At 41.2% G+C, this 21,422-nt stretch overlaps 1 protein-coding gene across 2 annotated transcripts in view; it reads right to left on the bottom strand.

Annotated features, from left to right (window-relative positions):
• The window catches only part of hace1 (HECT domain and ankyrin repeat containing E3 ubiquitin protein ligase 1), a 42,475-nt gene that overhangs the window by 16,695 nt on the left and 4,358 nt on the right, over positions 1-21,422 (bottom strand). The window contains exons 5-15 of one of the 2 annotated variants that reach the window (XM_039805944.1): positions 18,705-18,780; positions 17,421-17,552; positions 14,851-14,933; positions 13,941-14,037; positions 13,726-13,827; positions 13,361-13,467; positions 12,052-12,202; positions 8,370-8,444; positions 7,022-7,320; positions 3,801-3,869; positions 3,548-3,635 (exon numbers count right to left, since the gene is read on the bottom strand). In XM_039805944.1, coding sequence (XP_039661878.1) covers positions 3,548-3,635; positions 3,801-3,869; positions 7,022-7,320; positions 8,370-8,444; positions 12,052-12,202; positions 13,361-13,467; positions 13,726-13,827; positions 13,941-14,037; positions 14,851-14,933; positions 17,421-17,552; positions 18,705-18,780 — 1,279 coding nt within the window. The remainder of the gene's footprint in view (positions 1-3,547; positions 3,636-3,800; positions 3,870-7,021; positions 7,321-8,369; positions 8,445-12,051; positions 12,203-13,360; positions 13,468-13,725; positions 13,828-13,940; positions 14,038-14,850; positions 14,934-17,420; positions 17,553-18,704; positions 18,781-21,422) is intronic. The other variant, XM_039805945.1, reaches the window with a different exon arrangement.

The following is a 21,422-nucleotide window of genomic DNA, read 5'->3' as shown; positions in this document are numbered from 1 at the left end:
TCCAGCGCTTGCGTCGTTTAAATAGCAAATGCACCTGGGCCCATCTGTGCGCCCATGGGCGTGCTGGTCTTACAGGGAGGTGTGTTCAGGTGCATTCTGGGCATATTGCTATCTTGAGGCAGCGGGAAGTGATCGCGCCATTGACCAACAAAAACCTGGTCTAAAGTCAGCAGCGCAGCATTTCATGGTTATTTTAACAGCAAATCCGCCATCATAATAGCAATGCGCCAAGGTACAAATGCGCCTGGCTTTTAAAGGGAATGGGAGATGACACTGATTGGTTTACTGCATGTTACGCCCAAAACACACCTATGAATTAATGAAGACACTAAGTACAACCCTTTTGAACCATGCAACCGGACCCTTTTTTCCACCGTCAAACTAGCAAAAATGGATTTGGACACGCCTTAAACGCACCTGCGCCAGGCGCTTCACGCTTCACTTCATGCTTAGATCGTTAAAATAGGGCCCACCGTGGGACTTTGAGTCATCACAGTAGTGAATGAAGAATAAGGTACATGCTTTTGGAGCCACAGTGTACTTTGCATACAAGAGAGACAAATCCAGCAGCGTAAGTTGATGGGAGAAATTTGTATGTATTTTACTAAGTTTGGGAGCTAATAGCGGATGGTTGATTTTGCAAGGTCCTGACAGGGATGAGTTACAAGAAATCGGAGTAAAGAAATGTCATCGACATGTTAGGTATGAGGTAAGCATAGCCTGATAGACACTTCAGAAAGTACGAGGCACATTTTCCCCAATGTTCCATCATTTGATAAATTAACAAGTTATCAAAAAATGATTGACGGATTAATAGGTAATAAAAAAACATCAGCCATTAGATGTAGTTCTACTGTGGAAGGTTTGGTAAATGTACAGTGGCAAACGTATGGCTAACTTACTGTATCTAGTGGTCTTACAAACTTAAATAAGGTTTCAGCTGACATAGGGGTTCCATATTGGGTGAACTATTCCTTTAAGACCATGAAAACATTTAGGTACTGCCTTTACATGTACACTAAATCTACTGTATATTGCCACGTTTCAGTGTGTAGCAGTAGTAACGGGCCATTCAAACTATAAGAAGAATACATTTAAATGAACATACATAGAAGTAAAGATTTATGGCAGTTGGGTGTTACATACTTAAAGGGTAACTACTTATTATACTTACCTATTTTCCTGTTTTTGTGTCAAAATGGCATTTTTCCATTACATGGTACCAGCACGACTCGCCCCGACCCTACTCGCCTTTTTTGGTTTTCCATTATGAATAAAAGTCCCCGGTACCTGCCAACAGGTACTTTTTTGAGTATCACCTCCGTCGAGGTTCCAAGCGAGCGGAGGTGATACCAAAAGGTGACGTGAAGGTGAAGTATCAAAAACTGAGGAGGACACGCTGTTGGATGCTGTCCTCCTCTCCTACTCTCTTTCGCCTAACGAATGTCTCTCTTTCTCTCCCTGACCCTGTCTTTCACTGGTTGAAGCCTGAAAATATTGTAAACAAATTAATAACGTAACTAATTCCACTGGAGAGGCCGTTGAGCTCTGTTTCAGACTGATACCTCCGGTTCAGGCTGGTCCTCATCCTCAACACGGGCCTTTTTCAGTCACGGAAAATACTTTTCAATACTCATCTGGATTGAAGCAGCAATAATTCAGTGTAAGAGTAAAAAAATGACATAACATTATTTATAATACGTTTATTTGATTCACAGCTGCTACGTATAGTGTTTTGACCTCGACAACCCAACTGCATTATACCGCAAATTTGCGACTAGTTAACTTTCTAAAGCGGGCGCAATCGCTTGTTTGCTAAGATAGAGTCGGGTCGGGACTCCAACATGAACACACGGACAACATTGTATTCAGAATATAAAATATGTTTATAGCACTTTTTAATGTGTGATTGTGTAAAGGTGTTCACGAGATACCACCCTTTCGTGAACTTGTGAATTTCGCCAGCCGTCTTCTCTGGTTTTCCTGGAGACAGACGCTGTGTGCATGGAGGGGAGGGGCTGTGTGTGTGTCTCTGTGTGTGTGCGCGTGTGTGTGCGTGTGTGTGTGTGTGAGTGTGTGAGAGAGACGCGTGAATGAGATGTAGAGAGATTACCGGTGTACCGGCGGCCGGTGTAGATTGTGTGGCGCACCGCCACAAATTACTCTGTGTGTGGGAAACACTGGTCACTAATCACTAGCGACAGACGGGGGGGTCCTGAACAAACCCGCCATTTTTAAATAGTTTAGCCAGGGGTGTTTTTTTTTTTTTTGCTGCCTCCAGCTTCTTTTGAAACAAAATTTCTCTTCTGGCTGTGGCAACCACCGCATGCCGAGAATCAAAAACAACACACCTTCGATGTTCTGTGTGTGTGTCGCGTTAGGCCACAGCAGTTTCCTGGGGCGTTGCTATGACGACCAGCCACACCCGCCTCACGTATACTAAAACTGCTATAGAAAAAGGAGGACGGGGCACCGCGGCCGAGTCGAGCTGAGCCAAGCAGAGCAGAGATGGTACTAGCAGTGGGTAAGCACCATAAGTGACTGAAGGGAACAACAATCTTTGACATTGGTCCAGTATTAAGCGAGATAGCTGCAGTCTGCAGCGGCGAAACAAGCTACAATCTAAGTTAATAGGGCAATTGTCCAGCTTGTATTTACCTTCACAAAAGTGCTCGTTATGCCACTGACAGGCTCCGATTAATATTCTAAGTGTCTGACAACATTATGGAAAGGATCCCTTCAGAGATAGACCTTTAAAACCTTGTTGAGACCTTTCTGTTTAACCAGAAACAGCTCTGAAGTCGCTAGCACTAAACCCACCAGACTCCATTTAAAAAAAGCAATACTTCTAGCGTGTATAGAGCAAACATATTTTAACGTTTAAATCCATAAACTCTGTGTTTATTTCAACCAAAACTAGAGCTGTGATGTTTGTAAAAGTGGAAAGACGACCCAAAACGGCTTCTCATAGTTTTATTTTGTTTCTGTCGACTTTGAATGAAGTCTATTTTACGATGCTAAAATTACAGTTTATTTACATGGAGTCTGGTGGGTTTAACAAACGCAATTTCGCATATGTTTTTATGTTTTGAAAAAGGATCTTACTCTTTAACAGAAAGGTCGACCCCTTAGAAATCCTTTCCATAATGTTGTCAGACACTTAAAATATAAATCTGAGCCTGTCAGCGGTAAAACGAGCACTTTTGTGAAGGTAAATACAATCTGGACAATTGCCCTATTAACTTACATTGTAGCTTGTTTCGCCGCTGCAGACTGCAGCCATCTCGCTTAATACTGGACCAATGTCAAAGATTGTTGTTCCCATCAGTCACTTAGACACAGAAACATAGGAAAATATGGTCCAGGTTGAAAAAAACGGTAGTTACCCTTTAAAGTGTACACCTTCTGACTAAATACAACCGTTACTGACAGTGTTGCTCAATAAAGAACAGACAATGGTTTCTAGCTGATTAAATTTAGCTTCAAAACGTGTGCTTCCATATTAAGTCCCTCGAAACATTTCATAAAATAATTCATCATGTCTTACCTGGCCTTTAATAATGTGCATGAAGCGTGACATCAACTCTGGACACTCCAGGAGGAAATGAAAGTGGTTAAAGATGATCTTTGGATTCCTGGAGAAAAAAAAAATAAATAAATAAAAAAAAGAGGAGGCACAGGGACGAATTGAGAGAACAAAGAGATAAAAGTGTCAAAGGAAAGAAGTTGCTGGATCATTACCCAGTCTCTAGTTGCTGCGTGGGGAGGGTGAAGCATGGCCGAGAGCCGCATTGACTCACCTGGTTACAAAACACTTGAGCACCTCGTCATGCTTGCAGACAAACTCAATAAAGCGGGGAGACGTCATTCTGGGTGAGGAGAAAAAGAAGGGAGGCGAAGAGTGAGAGAGATGACGTGAGAAAGGAAACGAGACAAACAGCAATCTCATCAACAGCATTTGTTTTTCATTTCTATCTAAAATGGCAAAATCTCCTACACTGAAGAAATTATGTTGGATTATTATTATTATTATTATTATTATTGTTATTGCTGATGGAAAGCAGGGTAAAAAAAAACAGAAAGAGAGACTGTAGCATGCCTCTATTGGCTGTTAATTAAGCGTATTTTATGATCTAATTGCGTATAATTGCATCCTCAAAGTTAGTGAAGGGGGGGAAGCAAAATTATTTATTTTTCAGAAACTTAAATAAGTCTGAAAATATACATTAATATGAATCCAACATTTTGTTAGCAAAGATAAATTGGCTTATTTGTAAAAAAAAAGAAAAAGAAAAAAGAAGTCACTGTGTCTTCCACATTTATGTTTAACATTAAGACACAATGTATAAATAATATACATTAGGCCCAGTTTAATATGCAACTCAATTGTATAAAAAATATGCAGTATGGGGTCCCTACTCAGTCTCTCTTTCAGCTTAGGGGTCCTTGGCCTAAAAAACGTTGAAGACCCTCTCGCGGCGATAACACGAAAGCTGATTGGCTGCAATATAAGTTGCATGTCGGTCTGATTAGTAGTCGTAATACAGCACTATTATATTTGGACTAGCGAAAGAAAGAACTATAACATCATGGAATAAAAAAAAACAGAGCATTAGAGGTAGAGTTGCATGGATGTAGGAAAATGAAGACCTGTATAAAACGATTTAAGACCTAGAACACAATGCTTGAGTGGATGTAAGACTTTTTTAGACCTAAAAGTTTTAAATTTTAGACTTCTACTTTATAAGATCCCGAGGAAACCCTGAGTAGAAGTAGCAGTAACGATCAGGGTGCTAGTAGTAGTAGTAGCTGTAGTAGTTTGCAACACGAATGCAGACCATCTGTAGAGAAACATGCACACATCCCAGGCATTTATCTGTCCTTGTCACTCCCTGCAGCTCAGCACAGCAGAGATTCCTTAAAGAGTGACAACCCACCAAGGGAAGTTAAGCTGTCTACAGAGGACACATTTCAGCTGCTTTGTCTGCCTCACATGCGTTTGACAGAACAGATACGCTTGTATTTTAGTCAATCCAGCTGTTTACACCTGCTGTGTGGCAGTTTCACTTGCACTGCAGCATGTGACAGCGACCTGATCTGTCTTTTTTGGCTTGGAGTCGGTTTTCTTCCATTCTTTGCGCCTAACTACAGTGAATTGGTTTTTGTACTGTGAGCACTGCCAAAACGCATCTTAGACAATGGCAGTACTGTGGCTGAACACATCTGGTGTGACGCTGATACAGGACTGAAGCTGAAGCTGCACAGGTGTTAGACTCTTGGCCTACAGATGGATGCTGGGGTGGAAATAAGGCTTACAAAACACTTAACAAACAACGGCAGTAGCAGAAAAAAAAGAGTGAGTAGAGCACTGACATCAGATTAGGGCTGCACTGCAATATCTCGCTTTGTTATCGTTATCGCAAAATCAACTGCCGCAATAAACAGCGCGAAAGGATGCGACATATCGCAAAAGACACTCGGAGATTTTTTGTGTTGAAAATATCAGAAAACTTAAAGAATGCAGTAGGTAAGCCTTAGAAAACTAACTTTCTGTCATATTTGCTGAAACTGCCCCTATGTTCCAGTAGAACTACATGAAGCAGGTCATTTAAAAAAAAAATCCAGCTCCTCTGGCACCACCTACAGCCTGTAGTGCGATTTGCAAAAAATCCACAGCTCCCTGTTCAGATGCACCAATCAGGGCCAGGGGGGGTCAACTGTGTGTCAATCACTGCTCATGCACCCGCATTCATGCTCCCTTGTGGGGGGAGGGGCTTAGGAGACCGTTTGGGCTTCAGCAGGAAGGGGAGGAGGGACTGAGAAGTTGCTGATGTTAAAATTTTTTGGCTAAGTCCTGGATCTTCACAATCCTACCTACAGCACCTTTAAAATGTAACTGTCCTAAAATGTTTTGGGGGCGCATTTTTTGTTCAATTCATTGTTCAATTTGTTCAATAAAAGAATGTTGGAAATGATTTTGATTTGATTTTAGCAGACTACTGACAGCAGCAGAAAGGCAGGACTGAGTACACTTTAATATCTGTTTATTTATCCCAAGTAATATCGCTATCGAAAAATGTCAACGTTATCGCATATTGCATTTTTTCCTCATATAATCCAGTCCTAAATCAGATCGCATTAGATATATGTTGCAGTGGGTAGCTTCTCTTAATGCACAAGTGGTGGCTGTGGTAGAAGTAACATTATCAGCAGGAGAACAGCAGTAGTAGTAGTGGCTGTAGTAATAGTGTCAATAGTAGTACAGTAGTAGTAACAGGTGTCTATATGCACGACGTTCCACTTCCGGGATTGTTCCGGTGCCACCTGATGTCCCTCATTTAGGCCGGATTTCCAGATTTCTGAGGACTATGGTTACCTGCTCCTCAGATCTTTGCAGGGTGAATCCAGACAGCTAGCTAGACTACCTGTCCAATCGGAGTTCTGTTGCATGACTAAAACAACTTTTGAACGTACACATGTTCCACCAAAACAAGTTCCTTCCCGAGGCTATTTTGCAGAGGGTCCGTTGCTCTGTACGACAGTTACCGTCGCCCAATTCAACATTTGTTTTTGTTAAAGAAGGAGAAGAAAATCACAATACTAACAAAATCTTCTAGAATCAGAATAAATAAAAAAATCACGATACAAATCGGATTGGCACCCGTGTATCGTGAAAGAATTGAATCAGGACAAAAGCATATCGTCCCAGCCCTATTAAAAAGATACTTTGCCGATTTCAATTCAGCTCTGTGTCATCTTTGTGTGGGCACGGTGTTTAGATGAACGGTGTGTGGCTTCCCTCTGTGGCAGCAGCGCGTTGAGCTCAGAGCAGCCGAGGTCCGCCAAGAACCGGCCAGATGATGCTAAACACATAACGGGGGTCTGCTGAGAGCCGCCCCATGGCGCGCTGTGTCAGATTTCAGGTCCGAGCTCCGTCAGCTGGCGCCACAGAGGAAAGTCACCCCTTTTTCTGTATATTGATTAGATATCACAGCGGACAGATGGAAGGCTGAACACCGACCCTTGTGGCATCTGACAAGAGCAGCACATATAGAAGGCCTGGATCACAGCACTGAGCCGACTGGCCGTCATGGAGATGACGTCCTCCCCATCGGCGTACACCTCTGTCTCCATGACGGTCTGAGCGTCCAGCAAGGAGGGCATGGAGCCGGAGGGGTCGACCTCCCGCTGTTTGAGCAGCAGCGAGGCTATTTCGCTGCTGCTGGAGGAGGGGGAAGAAGGGTTCTTCCTGTTCCTGTCCAGCTCTGTGGAGATAAGCACCAGCCACTCGTCCAGGGAGTGCCACAGCAGCTCCATTGGCTGCAAAGAGACCGACAGGAGGGGAGAGAGGTTTTTTTAAAGCTTCATTCAGGCCATAGATAGAAAGCCCAAACACTACAGTAGCAAATTCCTCCTCCCTGTGTGTTAAAAGTATTTTAGAAGTGAAATTGGACAGAGTGTTAATGAAAATCCAACAATCACACAATCCTAACCCCAAAAAGGATGAAGACTCTATTTAGTGTTGGGCAATATTAGTATACAGTATATACAGTATACTATAAAATGTGTCCGAGACTTTGCAAATCCTTTCTATACCCAGGTCACTGCTGCTTTACCATTTTTTTGTCGTGTCAAGTGATTGTAGGCAGTGTTACAAACCATTGAGCAGGATTTATGCTTTATGACAATATTAGAATTACAGGATTGGAAGGACCTTGATAGATATACATTCTAGAGATGCACCGATAGACCAGCCGGTGACCGGAATTGGCCGGTTTTCACGTGCTCGGCCATGACCGGCGACCGGCAGGTCAGTCTGACATATGCCGATTTCATTTTTTTTGTTGGATATTGGATGTGAAAAGAATATATGTTCTGTGCAAAATGTTCTATTAAAGAAAAGACAGAAAATAAATATTTGCGTGTGCTGTAAAGTGGTTAGAAAAAATGAAATTCGGAATTGGCTAAAATCGGTATCGGCTGGCCTAACTCAAAGAAAATCGGAATCGGCCTAGAAAGTTGTAATCGGTGCATCTCTAAATACATTCTTATATAAATACATCATTATAGATAACAATATCATGACATACTGTACATCTCAAAGTGCAATCTAAAATGGCATGTAGCATGAAAGTAGATTGTATACATATTGCCCAACCCTAACTCTGTCCACACACACCAAAATGCCAATCATTTTCAAATGTAACATTAAATCGTGAAAACACCCGGCTACCTATTGTGATGGTAAGTACGATTATAAGATTGCAGGGTTCCAGAGATCATATTTCCCAAAGTTCAACATGTCAGTGCATTCGACATGCAGAGGTTTAGGATTGCTGCTGCAAATGATAAAAACGTCCATGGCTCACATCAAAGACAGCAGAACCTGTCCAGGAACATTCATCTTTTTGTACCGTCTCCACAGCCATCTGTCTCGCACACATCTGCAACCAATGGAGTCAATTCTTATTGGTGCTGTTTTAGTTGAAAGGATATACAGTCAAGACAGTATGATCATGTGCCAGTGTTACCAACTATCTTCCCATAAAAGAAGCAATTAACTAGAAAAAGTTCCACTATTGCCCCAGTGCTGTTTTTGATACTACCACCAGGACTTGCCAAAGCCGGACATTTTTAAACCCTACAACAGTGCTTTAAAAAGGTGCAGTAATCAATATTTTTCATATTAACAAAGGCTCAGGTGAGTATGTGTTCTATGAAAGTGGTCACTCGTAGAGACAAACCCAAAAAAGAATTATCACCAACTCTGCAGCTCTGTGGAGCTCTTTGGAGCCTTTGAGCTCATTGTTTTGGTCAACCTTAAAAGTTCCTCAGGTCAATATTGATATTATAAAATTGACCACATTTTTTTATATTTACATTTTTTGTATATATACATTGGTAACATAAATGTGGTTCTTAAAGATTAGTGACTAAGACATGTAGTGAGCAGGATATACTACAGTGTAAAAATGTACATGTTAGTGCTCTCTGGTGGACAAATTACGCATTGGAGAGTTTCTAAATTAACTCAGTTCTTTGATATTTCTGCAGGGACATTTCCTGTTAATTGTTGGCCAACATATACTGCATGCTGATACTGGTATATTCATAATAAGCTAACAAAGATGTAGACAGCCTCTCTCTCTCTCTCTCTCTCTCTCTCTCTCTCTCTCTCTCTCTCTCTCTCTCTCTCTCTCTCTCTCTCTCTCTCTCTCTCTCTCTCTCTCTCTCTCTCTCTCTCTCTCTCTCTCTCTCTCTCTCTCTCTCCTCAATAAGATTATTAATGTCTCCTCCAATATATTTGTCTGAAGAACAATTAATTATGTTAAGCTGTATTAAAGTTAACAGCCTGTGGATTTTTTTTGTTTGTCATATTGTTTTACTTCTCAACCTGTGAATGATGATTACTCCATTTTTCCCTGAATATGAACACATGGCTGATTGGGAGGTAGCCATTAAGACTATGCACTTGTTGCTTATTGCCATAGTTTTGAGACAGTATATACAGTGTGTGTATATATATATACAGTGCCTTGCGAAAGTATTCGGCCCCCTTGAACTTTTCGACCTTTTGCCACATTTCAGGCTTCAAACATAAAGATATAAAACTGTAATTTTTTGTGAAGAATCAACAACAAGTGGGACACAATCATGAAGTGGAACGAAATTTATTGGATATTTCAAACTTTTTTAACAAATAAAAAACTGAAAATTGGACGTGCAAAATTATTCAGCCCCCTTTACTTTCAGTGCAGCAAACTCTCTCCAGAAGTTCAGTGAGGATCTCTGAATGATCCAATGTTGACCTACATGACTAATGATGATAAATAGAATCCACCTGTGTGTAATCAAGTCTCCGTATAAATGCACCTGCTCTGTGATAGTCTCAGAGGTCCGTTTAAAGCGCAGAAAGCATCATGAAGAACAAGGAACACACCAGGCTGATCCGAGATACTGTTGTGGAGAAGTTTAAAGCCGGATTTTGATAGAAAAATATTTCCCAAGCTTTAAACATCCCAAGGAGCACTGTGCAAGCGATAATATTGAAATGGAAGGAGTATCAGACCACTGCAAATCACAGAAGACCCGGCCGCCCTCTAAACTTTCAGCTCACAACAGAGTAAACTGATCAGAGATGCAGCCAAGAGGCCCATGATCACTCTGGATGAACTGCAGAGATCTACAGCTGAGGTGGGAGACTCTGTCCATAGGACAACAATCAGTCGTATACTGCACAAATCTGGCCTTTATGGAAGAGTGGCAAGAAGAAAGCCATTTCTTAAAGATATCCATAAAAGTGTCGTTTAAAGTTTGCCACAAGCCCCGGGACCGGGAGACACACCAAACATGTGGAAGAAGGTGCTCTGGTCAGATGAAACCAAAATCGAACTTTTTGGCAACAATGCAAAACGTTATGTTTGGCGTAAAAGCAACACAGCTCATCACCCTGAACACACCATCCCCTGTCAAACATGGTGGTGGCAGCATCATGGTTTGGGCCTGCTTTTCTTCAGCAGGGACAGGGAAGATGGTTAAAATTGATGGGAAGATGGATGGAGCCAAATACAGGACCATTCTGGAAGAAAACCTGATGGAGTCTGCAAAAGACCTGAGACTGGGATGGAGATTTGTCTTCCAACAAGACAATGATCCAGAACATAAAGCAAAATCTACAATTAAATGGTTCACAAATATACATATCCAGGTGTTAGAATGGCCAAGTCAAAATCCAGACCTGAATCCAATCGAGAATCTGTGGAAAGAACTGAAAACTGCTGTTTACAAACGCTCTCCATCCAACCTCACTGAGCTTGAGCTGTTTTGCAAGGAGGAATGGGCAAAAATGTCAGTCTCTCGATGTGCAAAACTGATAGAGACATACCCCAAGCCACTTACAGCTGTAATCGCAGCAAAAGGTGGCGCTACAAAGTATTAACTTAAGGGGGCTGAATAATTTTGCACGCCCAATTTTTCAGTTTTTTTATTTGTTAAAAAAGTTTGAAATATCCAATAAATTTCGTTCCACTTCATGATTGTGTCCCACTTGTTGTTGATTCTTCACAAAAAATTACAGTTTTATATCTTTATGTTTGAAGCCTGAAATGTGGCAAAAGGTCGAAAAGTTCAAGGGGGCCGAATACTTTCGCAAGGCACTGTATATACACACTATGTTGGTGCTATGCTTGGTGGAGATCGAACATTGCACTACATTAATCAATTAAAGATATTGTGGAAGCTAAATAAAGTATGAAGATTATATTTAACCCGTGTGTTGTCTTCCTGTTGATCATCCACTTGTTGTCCTTCTGGGTCAAATTTAACACTTTTTAAAAATATTTCTGACACATTTTCTGACGTTTTTGTCCATTTTTTAAAGCACTTTTTTTTCAATGTTTCTGTCACTTCTTTGACGTTTTCGATGCTATTTTTCCACTAACACCAACTTATTACCACTCGTTTTACACTTATTTTTGTAATACATGGTCAATACATTGCATTTATAGGAAATTATACCTAATTTTGAAATGATGAATTATTTTGACTAATATTAGAGGAACCTACAGTATGTTGATGGATAATCACAGACGTGTAGCTCATAGTTTTCTCAGGTTTTAAATCCATTTTAATTTTGTGAAATTATATAAAATTTAATATCCAAAATTCGATGAAAGTAGTGATCAAGTACTTGCAATTGTACTGTAACGTTTTGGGTAATTTGGTTAAAAAGAAACCCATATTTCTGATATAGAAGTTTTGAGAACGGGTCAAATATGACCCGAGGACAACACAAGGGTTAAAACAAATTGCCATGATGTTTTGTGTTTTTTGGATGTGCATACTTTCATTACATATCCCAGAATTAAGCATTAACCAATGTATAATTTAAAAGTAGAATTGGTGATTATCAGTTTTGATATAATTAAGTAAAAAAATCTCACATGTTTGCAAATAACACAGAGCATTCACTACTTCCATCCCAGCAGCCTACTCAGTGGTTCTTGCAGCACCTACAGATCACAGCGTACTGTATATCCAGCTCCTACTAACCTTAAAGACCTGGCTGCGAGGCGTCTTGTTGCCATTGTAGCCCATGTCGTTGCCGTTGTTGGGTGAAGAAGGCCCCAGGCGGAACACATGGCAGAAAATACGAACGATTCTCAGCAGGCTCTTCATCTGAGCTTCATAACTGCTGGACAGGCTGAGGATGGACAGAGGTAAAATGAGCGACTGTCAAACATCCATTTGTAATGCAGCTACACAAAATCAGGCACCCTGACACAGATAAGACAGGTGCAATGTAGGGAGGCATGTAATGGATAATAAGTTTGGACAGTAAGGACAACCCTATTGTTTTTGCTCCGGTTTATTATTATTATTCGTTGTCTTCAAATTCCAGTGAGCTGGAATGAGCCAGAAACACCAAACTTGACCCAATGACTGGAAATGATGTGCATTCGGTTCCCAAGAAATATAATAATAATAATAATAATAATAATAATAATAATAATACTTTATTTGTAACACACTTTATATTTAAGCAAATCTCAAAGTGCTGCATAGAAAGGCTAAGGAGAAAAAAAGTATTAAAACTAAAAGAAACGTGGTGGCCTCTAGCTCACCCAGTAAGAGCATTCGCCACATGTTGGCTGAGTCCTGCAGCGGCGCAGGGTTCAAATCCGACCTGCTGCCCTTTGCTGCGTGTCATTCCCCCTCTCTCTCCCCCTTTTCATAACTATCCACTTATTATTTTTGGGGGGCTTTTCCCTTTATTGGACATAAAGGGAAAAGCCCCAAAAAAATAATCTTAAAAAAAAAAAGAAAACTAAAACAAACAACTAAAAAGGACAAGGAAAGGGGTAAGCAATCAGCCCAAATATGAGCCCAATTGGACATACATGCATACAAACATGGTGGCGCTATAATTAACAATCAAAAAAGCAATTTTGGAAAGGCCACGCCCCTCACACCGTAAGTCCAATTGTCTTGAAAAATTCTCACACAAATGCAGCTCAACGTGCCATCAGTGTGTAAATGTGTGTATGTTTATGTGATAAGCAGGTGGCACCTTATATGGCAGCCTAGGCCACACTGTATGAATGTGTGTGAATGGTGCCTGTAATATGGAAAAGCGCTGGGAGTAGTTGTTGCGGCTGGAAACAACTGGAACTACTAGAGCTACAACCTTCTGTTGGACGAGAAAGAGTTTGAACGCGCAAATTGCGGCTATTTTTTTTGTCAAATTAGTTGAGCTGCTTCACAATCTTTTCAAGTACCCCCTGGCAACAGCAGCCCCCCTCCCCCCCGTGGGGCACAGGTACCCCTGGTTGGGAATCAGAGGGAAAATCAACAATTATACCTGAGAAGCTTGTGTCCATTGGTGGTAGCTACTTCAGCAAGACTGGTCAAGATCCTCTGGTAATGACTGTCTCTCTGCTGAGAGACATGCTCCAGAACCTGCCTGAGCTACACACAGACAGGCAGACAGACAGACAGACAGGTAGACAGGCAGACAGGCAGACACACACACAGACAGACAGGCAGGCAGGCAGGCAGACACACAGACAGGCAGACAGACAGACAGACACACACACACACACACACACACACACACACACACACACACACACACACACACACACACACACACACACACACACACACGGTCAATAGAAGTGTATACATAGGGCTTATCAATGAATGTAAAGACAAACTGGTCCATACCATGTTCTCTTTCATTTCATCATTTTGGGTCATCTGGATGAGGGTCTGGAAAAGTCTGCTGTGGTGCTGGATGAGGATCTCACAGGTCTCCCCATATCCACCCTGAACACACACACACACACACGGAGAGACAGTAAGCGCATGAATTGAACAACACAACACTACGAGGAAGAAGTGTAAAGTACATGAGTTAAAAAGGTTTAAAAAAAACTCACCTGCACACAAAGATCCAGAGGAGTGATTCCATTCTTGTCAGCGAGGTATTTGGCACCACGAGAGAGCAGGATCTGCGCTGTGTCTCTTTGGCCATGGCTACAGAATGACACAGTAATGGACTGTCATATATCGGCACTCTGATATTTAAAGCTATCCATGGGTATTTTAGAATATTACAATCCCTAATATTTTGGATTATTTTAGCAGTCTGACATGTGAATAAACAACTGTGAAAAGCCAACTCCTGTTACGTCAGTGTCTAAATTAAAGAGAAACTAAAATCCAAAGCCACTTTTTCTTTTAGCTGAAAACCAGTGTACAGTATATGGGTATTCAGCAGTGTTGTTGATGGTAAGTGTTTGAATTCTACATACTGTGACATAAATATGCATAGAGACTGCTCTCTACTGGTTGGAACCCAGCTTTTGCAATTGGATTTTTTTTTATATTGGCTGATCAGGCGCTGCGTGACAGAGCACGTGACAGCGTGTATGGCGGTAGCTTTCGTCCCCAAACAACTAGTCTGGATCAACGGGAGTTCATTTTTTAGGATAATTGCCTGACATCCACGCGCCGGATGCCCCCACCTTGCCGTTCTCGAACTGTGTCGGCTTCGGGAAACAACAAATTTCGAGCTAGCGAGCGACACGCTGTAAATGCCAAGTTTTGAAGAAAATTCAGATCGGGCAATCAGGCGGGCCTGCTTGGTTCTTTCGTGGGGAATGACTGTAAAGATCTACAAGAAAACATGTTGACGGCATTTACTAACTGGAACATTTTGGCACCAACTGGCGGGATTCCTGCGGGCCTGATCTCTGCCCCTCAACAGTTAAGAGGACGTGCAAGAGAGGTGAGTTAAAACCACACTGTGAATCATCAATATTACAATGACATCACTGATGACATCACCTGCAGGCAAAGTACAGAGGCGTGGCTCCAGAGATGTTCGGCCGGTTGATGTCAGCTCCACTGTCCAAGAGACACAACACCGTCTAAGCAGACACAACACACACTGGTATCACATTCTGGGAAAAAACTTTTAACTGACATACTGGATAACAAAAAAAAAAAAGTAATGACTTTCCAAGATTTACAGAAATGCTGTTGATGTCTACATTCTTATTATGTAATGGAAGATGAAAGGTTATACAAGGAAATCTCTCATATTCATATTTCTGGAGAAGTGCCAAGCTTGGACGGTCCCACCATCCACTAGCGATGAGCACAGCCTCCTCTGCTGTGGCTGGCTCGTGCCACGGTCGGTAGGAACTCAACCGAAAGGCTGCATGAAGGCCGTTTTATGCTTCTGCGTCGAATCGACGGCGTACCCCCCGCAGAGCCCTCTGCGTCTACCCCCGGACCCTGCGCCGTAGCCTGACGCGCACCTCTCGAAAAATGTAACTACACGTGGCGGCGACGCACGTCGCTCGGCCGTGGCTTGTTAGCTGGTTAACTTTTCATGCTGCAGATTTCCCACTGTGGTCAGAAAGGACAGGGGAGACACTTTGTTTCTCTCACTACGACTCTAGAGTCGTTACTCGCTCCCTCGCTCTACCACACGCTCCCCACACACACACGCACGCCGGCTCGACGCACACACCAGCGCCCAAGTATAAACATCAGGCCACTTACATAGGCTATGGGGAAAGCCTGAACCATAAAACAGGCTTTACAGCGTGAGACATGTGTATTCAACGGTTGTAACACTACCTACATGCAGGGCCTCTGCAGGTTGGCAGGGATGTGTTGGCTAAACATTGTGGTGATGCTATTCCTGAACACACACACACACACACACACACACACACACATCTGTCATGTCTGATAGAAGTATCAGGTTCAAATCCCGGCAGGAATGCCTGGCTCTACAACACTGTCTGGGCCAATTTTATAATCTTAGGCGCTGTAAAGAGTAGCCAGCCAATCACAATCTCAGCCATAGTCAGCCATATACTGTATTTGCATGTCAGCTCCGAAACCACAGCTGGGCCATGGTTGATGTCAGCGCTTCCCTGCAAATATAGATCAAAGAGAATGCAAAAAAGTGTTGTGAGGCAACACAAAATGAGTTAAGAAATAACATTTCCCGCACTGCTGACAGCCAGCAAGAACACTGTAACCAGAGCATGGTGCAAAGCAGATCCACAGCACGAAGAAGGAACAATGGCTGGGTGTAGTAGAAGAAATATTTGACATGGATTCACACACATATTATATTACTGTTCTTTAATTTTATTTTGTCATTATAAATAGCCATAGCCATATCATGTACAGTACAGGCCAAAAGTTTGGACACACCTTCTCATTCAATGTGTTTCTTTATTTTCATGACTATTTACATTGTAGATTCTCACTGAAGGCATCAAAACTATGAATGAACACATATGGAATTATGTACTTAATACAAATAACTGAAAACATGTCTTATATTTTAGATTCTTCAAAGTAGCCACCCTTTGCTTTTTTTTAATAACTCTGCAAACCCTTGGTGTTCTCTCAATGAGCTTCATGAGGTAGTCACCTGAAATGGTTTTACCTTCACAGGTGTGCTTTTTCAGTGTTAATTAGTGGAATTTTGTCCCTTATTAATAAAAAAGCAAAGGGTGGCTACTTTGAAGAATCTAAAATATAAGACATGTTTTCAGTTATTTCACACTTTTTTGTTAAGTACATAATTCCATATGTGTCCATTCATAGTTTTGATGCCTTCAGTGAGAATCTACAATGTAAATAGTCATGAAAATAAAAAGGAAACACATTGAATGAGAAGGTGTGTCCAAACTTTTGGCCTGTACTGTATGTAAGAAATTATTATTATTTTACTACATGCTGGCTTTACTAAATTTTTCTTCAGCTCAATTGTAATTTTGTCTGTATGTGGTTTTGTAAATTGTAGGTTACAACATTTTCAATAAAAATTGAAGTGACAGAAAAAGAGGAAAAAACTGCCCTCAAACTCCAGGCCTAAAAGCCTAACAAGCAGCCCTAGAAGCCATGCTGCTCCTAATACCCAACTAGACCAAAGTGGCTTGGACTGACCAAGCCAAAGACCAACATATGTTACCAAGCATTGAGTCCTATGCTCTAACTGGGGCTAAAAATACAGATCATATTTTTTCAACAGTGTTTCCTTTAGGATTTTTTAAAAAGAAGAACGGACCCACCGCGGTGACGTTTTTGGTGGAGCTGTTCGTTTAATAGTCGACTCGGAAGAAAGCGAACGTTTTGACAATAAACTCCATCAACACAACAGCATGTGGAGTTAAGCTGGACGGGCCCAATAACCTCTGAATAGTTCTACTTGTTGTTAAATTGCAATGTGAGTCGGCAGGATCACTTAAAAAGGCAACCGCGACTACATTGTGTGTCTGAGCCATTTCTGATACCGTGGCGGCAGAAATGTTGCCGTGGCGGGCCGCCACTACAAAATCAACACAGAGGAAACACTGTTCAGTGAAATAGATTTAGAATTGGCTCACGGTTTTGTGTCCGTTCTGACAGGCTACGTGTAGAGCTGTCTGCCCCATGGCATCCTCCACATCCACGTTGGACACGTGCTGGACCAGATCGTGAAGGAGCTCTGTCCTCCCATTCACCGCCAGCCAATGGATCTGCAGCATAGGTTCACATGGACAATCACTATCCGGACTACAGACACACCCAGAGATAACGCCACGATCATTTGATTAGCAACGGGCATGATTACAATGATTTTTAGGACTAGAGGTGGAACAATTCGACAATTTGCTGTACAATTCATTGTCTCAGAAATAATTGCGATTAACAATATAATTGTCTCTTTCAGTCAAATTTAAAAACCATTTATTTTATGTATTACTTTTTTTAAACAAATTAAAGTTTTGAATGAATTCCAGGCTTAATCTTTTGGTGATATCACCGTTATGTGACCGAGATAATGTAATAACAGGTACACAGTAGAGCTGAAGATCTTTGACCGAACCCGATGACACCCGACGGGTTTGGTCTCAATTTCAGAGAGTCAATTTCGGGCTCCGGGTTGCGCGGTAAATGAGCGGTCAGGTGATTGGATTGGAGTGGACTCCGGAAGACTTATTTTATTTCTTTGTTCCAACTTCCAAGTGGCCGATCGCCTACGTTAGTCATGAATAAATAATCTTAAAAAATGTATAAATGATACCTGGTTTCCCTTTTGTGAACAAAAGGACATTAAACAAACAAATGTGGAATACCGAGTAATCTCCTTTTTGTACGCTGGGTTGCCCTTTCCGTGGGGAGAACACGGAACACTCTTTCTTGGCAAAAGGCAAAAGAGCTGTGTGCGAGCGCACATTTGAATAATGTCGGGCTGTAAACGGGTTCGGGCTTTTAAAAAGCTGTCAATCAAAATGTACTTCTGTTTCGTAATTCTGTCGGGCCTAACTTTTAAGGCCCGATTACAGTTATAGTACAAAGCCTATTAAGTAAACAATGCCTCTTTAGTATCATAAAACATTTTTTCTAACCTTGTCATTTTTGTTGCTATGAACGTGTGTAGGACCAATAATTATTTATATAATTGCAATTTGGCACACCTAAACATCAAATCAACAATTAGCATCAACAGTCATACCTTAGGACCTTAGCTAATGTTAGCAATTCATTGCGGTTAAACAAAAGAAACTGCGATTACGTGAAAAAAAATAAATAATTGACAACTAGACAATTATGTAATAATTGTTGCAGGCCTATTTAAGACCTTCAGTACTATATGAACCCCAGTCGGAGGATTATAGTCTACTCACAGCGGTCAGTCCCTCATTGTTGCAGATGTTGACATCAGCATTATATTCCAGGAGTTTGCCCATGCACTTCTTCTGTCTGAGGGAACAGTGGAGGAAAGTGTTAATTATCAAAATCACAACACAACACACACACACACACACACACACACACACACACACACACACACACACACACACACACACACACACACACACACACACACACACACACACACACACACACACACACACACACACACACACACACACACACACACACACAGCCTGTTCAAGGCAGGAGTGATGCGCCTTTAAGGCACCCTGCCATCTCTACGAAAGTTACGCAGACAGAATGGGGGGAGGGGGGGGAGACAGAGATGTTGTGCCTTTAAACCGGCAGCAGAGTTAGTCACAGAGCTGTGACCGAGCCGAACTGACGTCTGTGTGAAAGGGTCAGTCGGCATGGAGGGGCTCTATACAGTAGGAAAGCACAAGTCAGGCAGCAGTTCAGCTGGTCAAAGAGATGACATGAGAACAGCATCCTCTCTCCATGACCTGCTCCCACTGACCAGAGCTACCAACACTATACTAACTAAACAGGCTGCTATCAAACAGAAAACCATCGTAGAGAAATTCAGTGCAGAACAAACAGACGGAAGACGGCAACGCTGCTTACGGCCGTATGTATGGGTGCATATGTGTTTAACCCTTGTCTTGTCTTCGGGTTTTTTTTTTTTTAATACTGTTTTAATATTGGTTTTCAGAACACATAAGTTTTACAGATCTATGCAATGCAAATAACCATTTTTTCCCCTTTTTTAAGTTGGAAAAAACAAGAGACAGAAAATTATAATAAAATAAATATTATAAAATAAATCACAAAATAGATGAGTATACACATACATATAGTATACATGCATGTGCATACATTAACAAATAAAGTATAATCAATAAAAAAAAAATAATAATAAGAGTTGCTTACCAAAATAAAAAAAAGAATAAAATAAATAGATATCTGAATACACCACAACGACTAGGGACTAATAGTGTCTTCGGGTCAAATTTGACCCGTTCTCAAAATGTCTATCTCCAGAAATATGGGTTTCTTTTTAACTACCTAATTTTAATTACCCAAAAATAACATGGACGGATGATCCCATACAACGCGCTTCGCAAGTACAACAAAAGATCGGATCTCTACTTTCACTGAATTTGGGGTGTTTTATTACATTTTTTAGCAATTAAAAAAAAAACTTGTTTGAAATGTTTTGGAAAATTATCCTCGCTGAACGTTGACCCTTCTGTGATCCTCCTTTCTTTAATATGAGTCTAAATAATTCATAATTTCTGCTTTTTTAACTCAAGAATTAGGTATAGTTTCCTATAAATGAGGTTTTTAAATTGACCATGAATTCCAAAAAGAAGTGTTAAAACTATAGTGGTAGTAAGTTGGTGTTAGTGGTGTTTATACACGGTAGTGAAAAGAAGCGTCAAAAACAATGAAAAAGGCGCCAAAAGGATCGGGAAAAAAAAGAGACCAAAACGTCAGAACAAGCGTTAATTTTCACCCAGACCCAGAAGACAACACGAGGGATAACTGTTATGTATATTTATTTTAATTTTCCAGGGCTAGACTTTCTGTTTTTCTAAACTGATGTAAATTCTGCTTTTTATTCAGTTGTTTAACTGTGAGCATCAATTCAATAAACTCAAACAAGTCGACCCACAGGCAGGTCAAAATGTGACAAGGCAGTGTTCCTGCGTGCCTCTTTTGCTCATGGAATGCCCGCGTGCTATGTGAAACCGGTATAACGGCAGACCTTCACTGTGGTGCTATTGCGGAATCTCTGAGTGAAAGGGGCTAATCACTCTGTTTCACGTCACTTAACACTTCTAACTAGGGCTGGGCGATATGGGGAAAATTAAATATCCCAATATTTTTGACCAAATACCTCGATATCGATACAGCAACGATACTGTAGTGTTGACTATTGGTGCTTTCACAAAATATTTACACAGTGATATTTTTGATAAATAATCATCAGTAATGTGGATATAATGACTAAGTGGGTAAAGGCAAAAAATAGAACAGTTATAACAGTCTGGTAAGTTCAGAAAATGACATCACTTTACTGTAATGCAGCCTTTAAAACCAGGAAAAGACGACACTTATGCCATATTACGATATCCAAAATCTAAGACGATATCTAGTCTCATATAACGATATCGATATAATATCTATATATATTGCCCAGCTTTTTAAATTTTTTTAAATAAAAATCAGAGTAGAATCGATCGGCAGAAATACAGGGAAAAACCTGAATGGTTAAAATGTTATCTTAGCCCGGCCCAGTTTGCTGATATTTGTTACTGGCTAGCCAATGGAAGGCTGGGTGATCTCAGATTACAGAGCATGCAGTGTCAGCTAATGTCCACACACACACACACACACACACACACACACCCACACACACACACACACACACACACACACACACACACACACACACACACACACACACACACACACACACACACACACACACACACACACACACACACACACACACACACACACACACACACACACACACAAAAATACCATACTGGAATGATCAGTGAGGGGGGGCCAATTTCAGGACAAAGATCTTGTCACCAGCTAAAACCCACTGTCAGCATTTCTAGAGGAGAGTTCAAGGTATCCTGAGGCGTTTTAACCTCTGCATGTGCGTCCTCGTG

The sequence above is a fragment of the Perca fluviatilis genome, chromosome 7, assembly GCF_010015445.1.
Source record: "Perca fluviatilis chromosome 7, GENO_Pfluv_1.0, whole genome shotgun sequence".
Classification (NCBI taxonomy): Eukaryota; Metazoa; Chordata; class Actinopteri; order Perciformes; family Percidae; genus Perca; species Perca fluviatilis.
The sequence above is the reverse complement of the archived record's forward strand: the minus strand, read 5'-3'. Positions and strand labels throughout refer to the sequence as shown.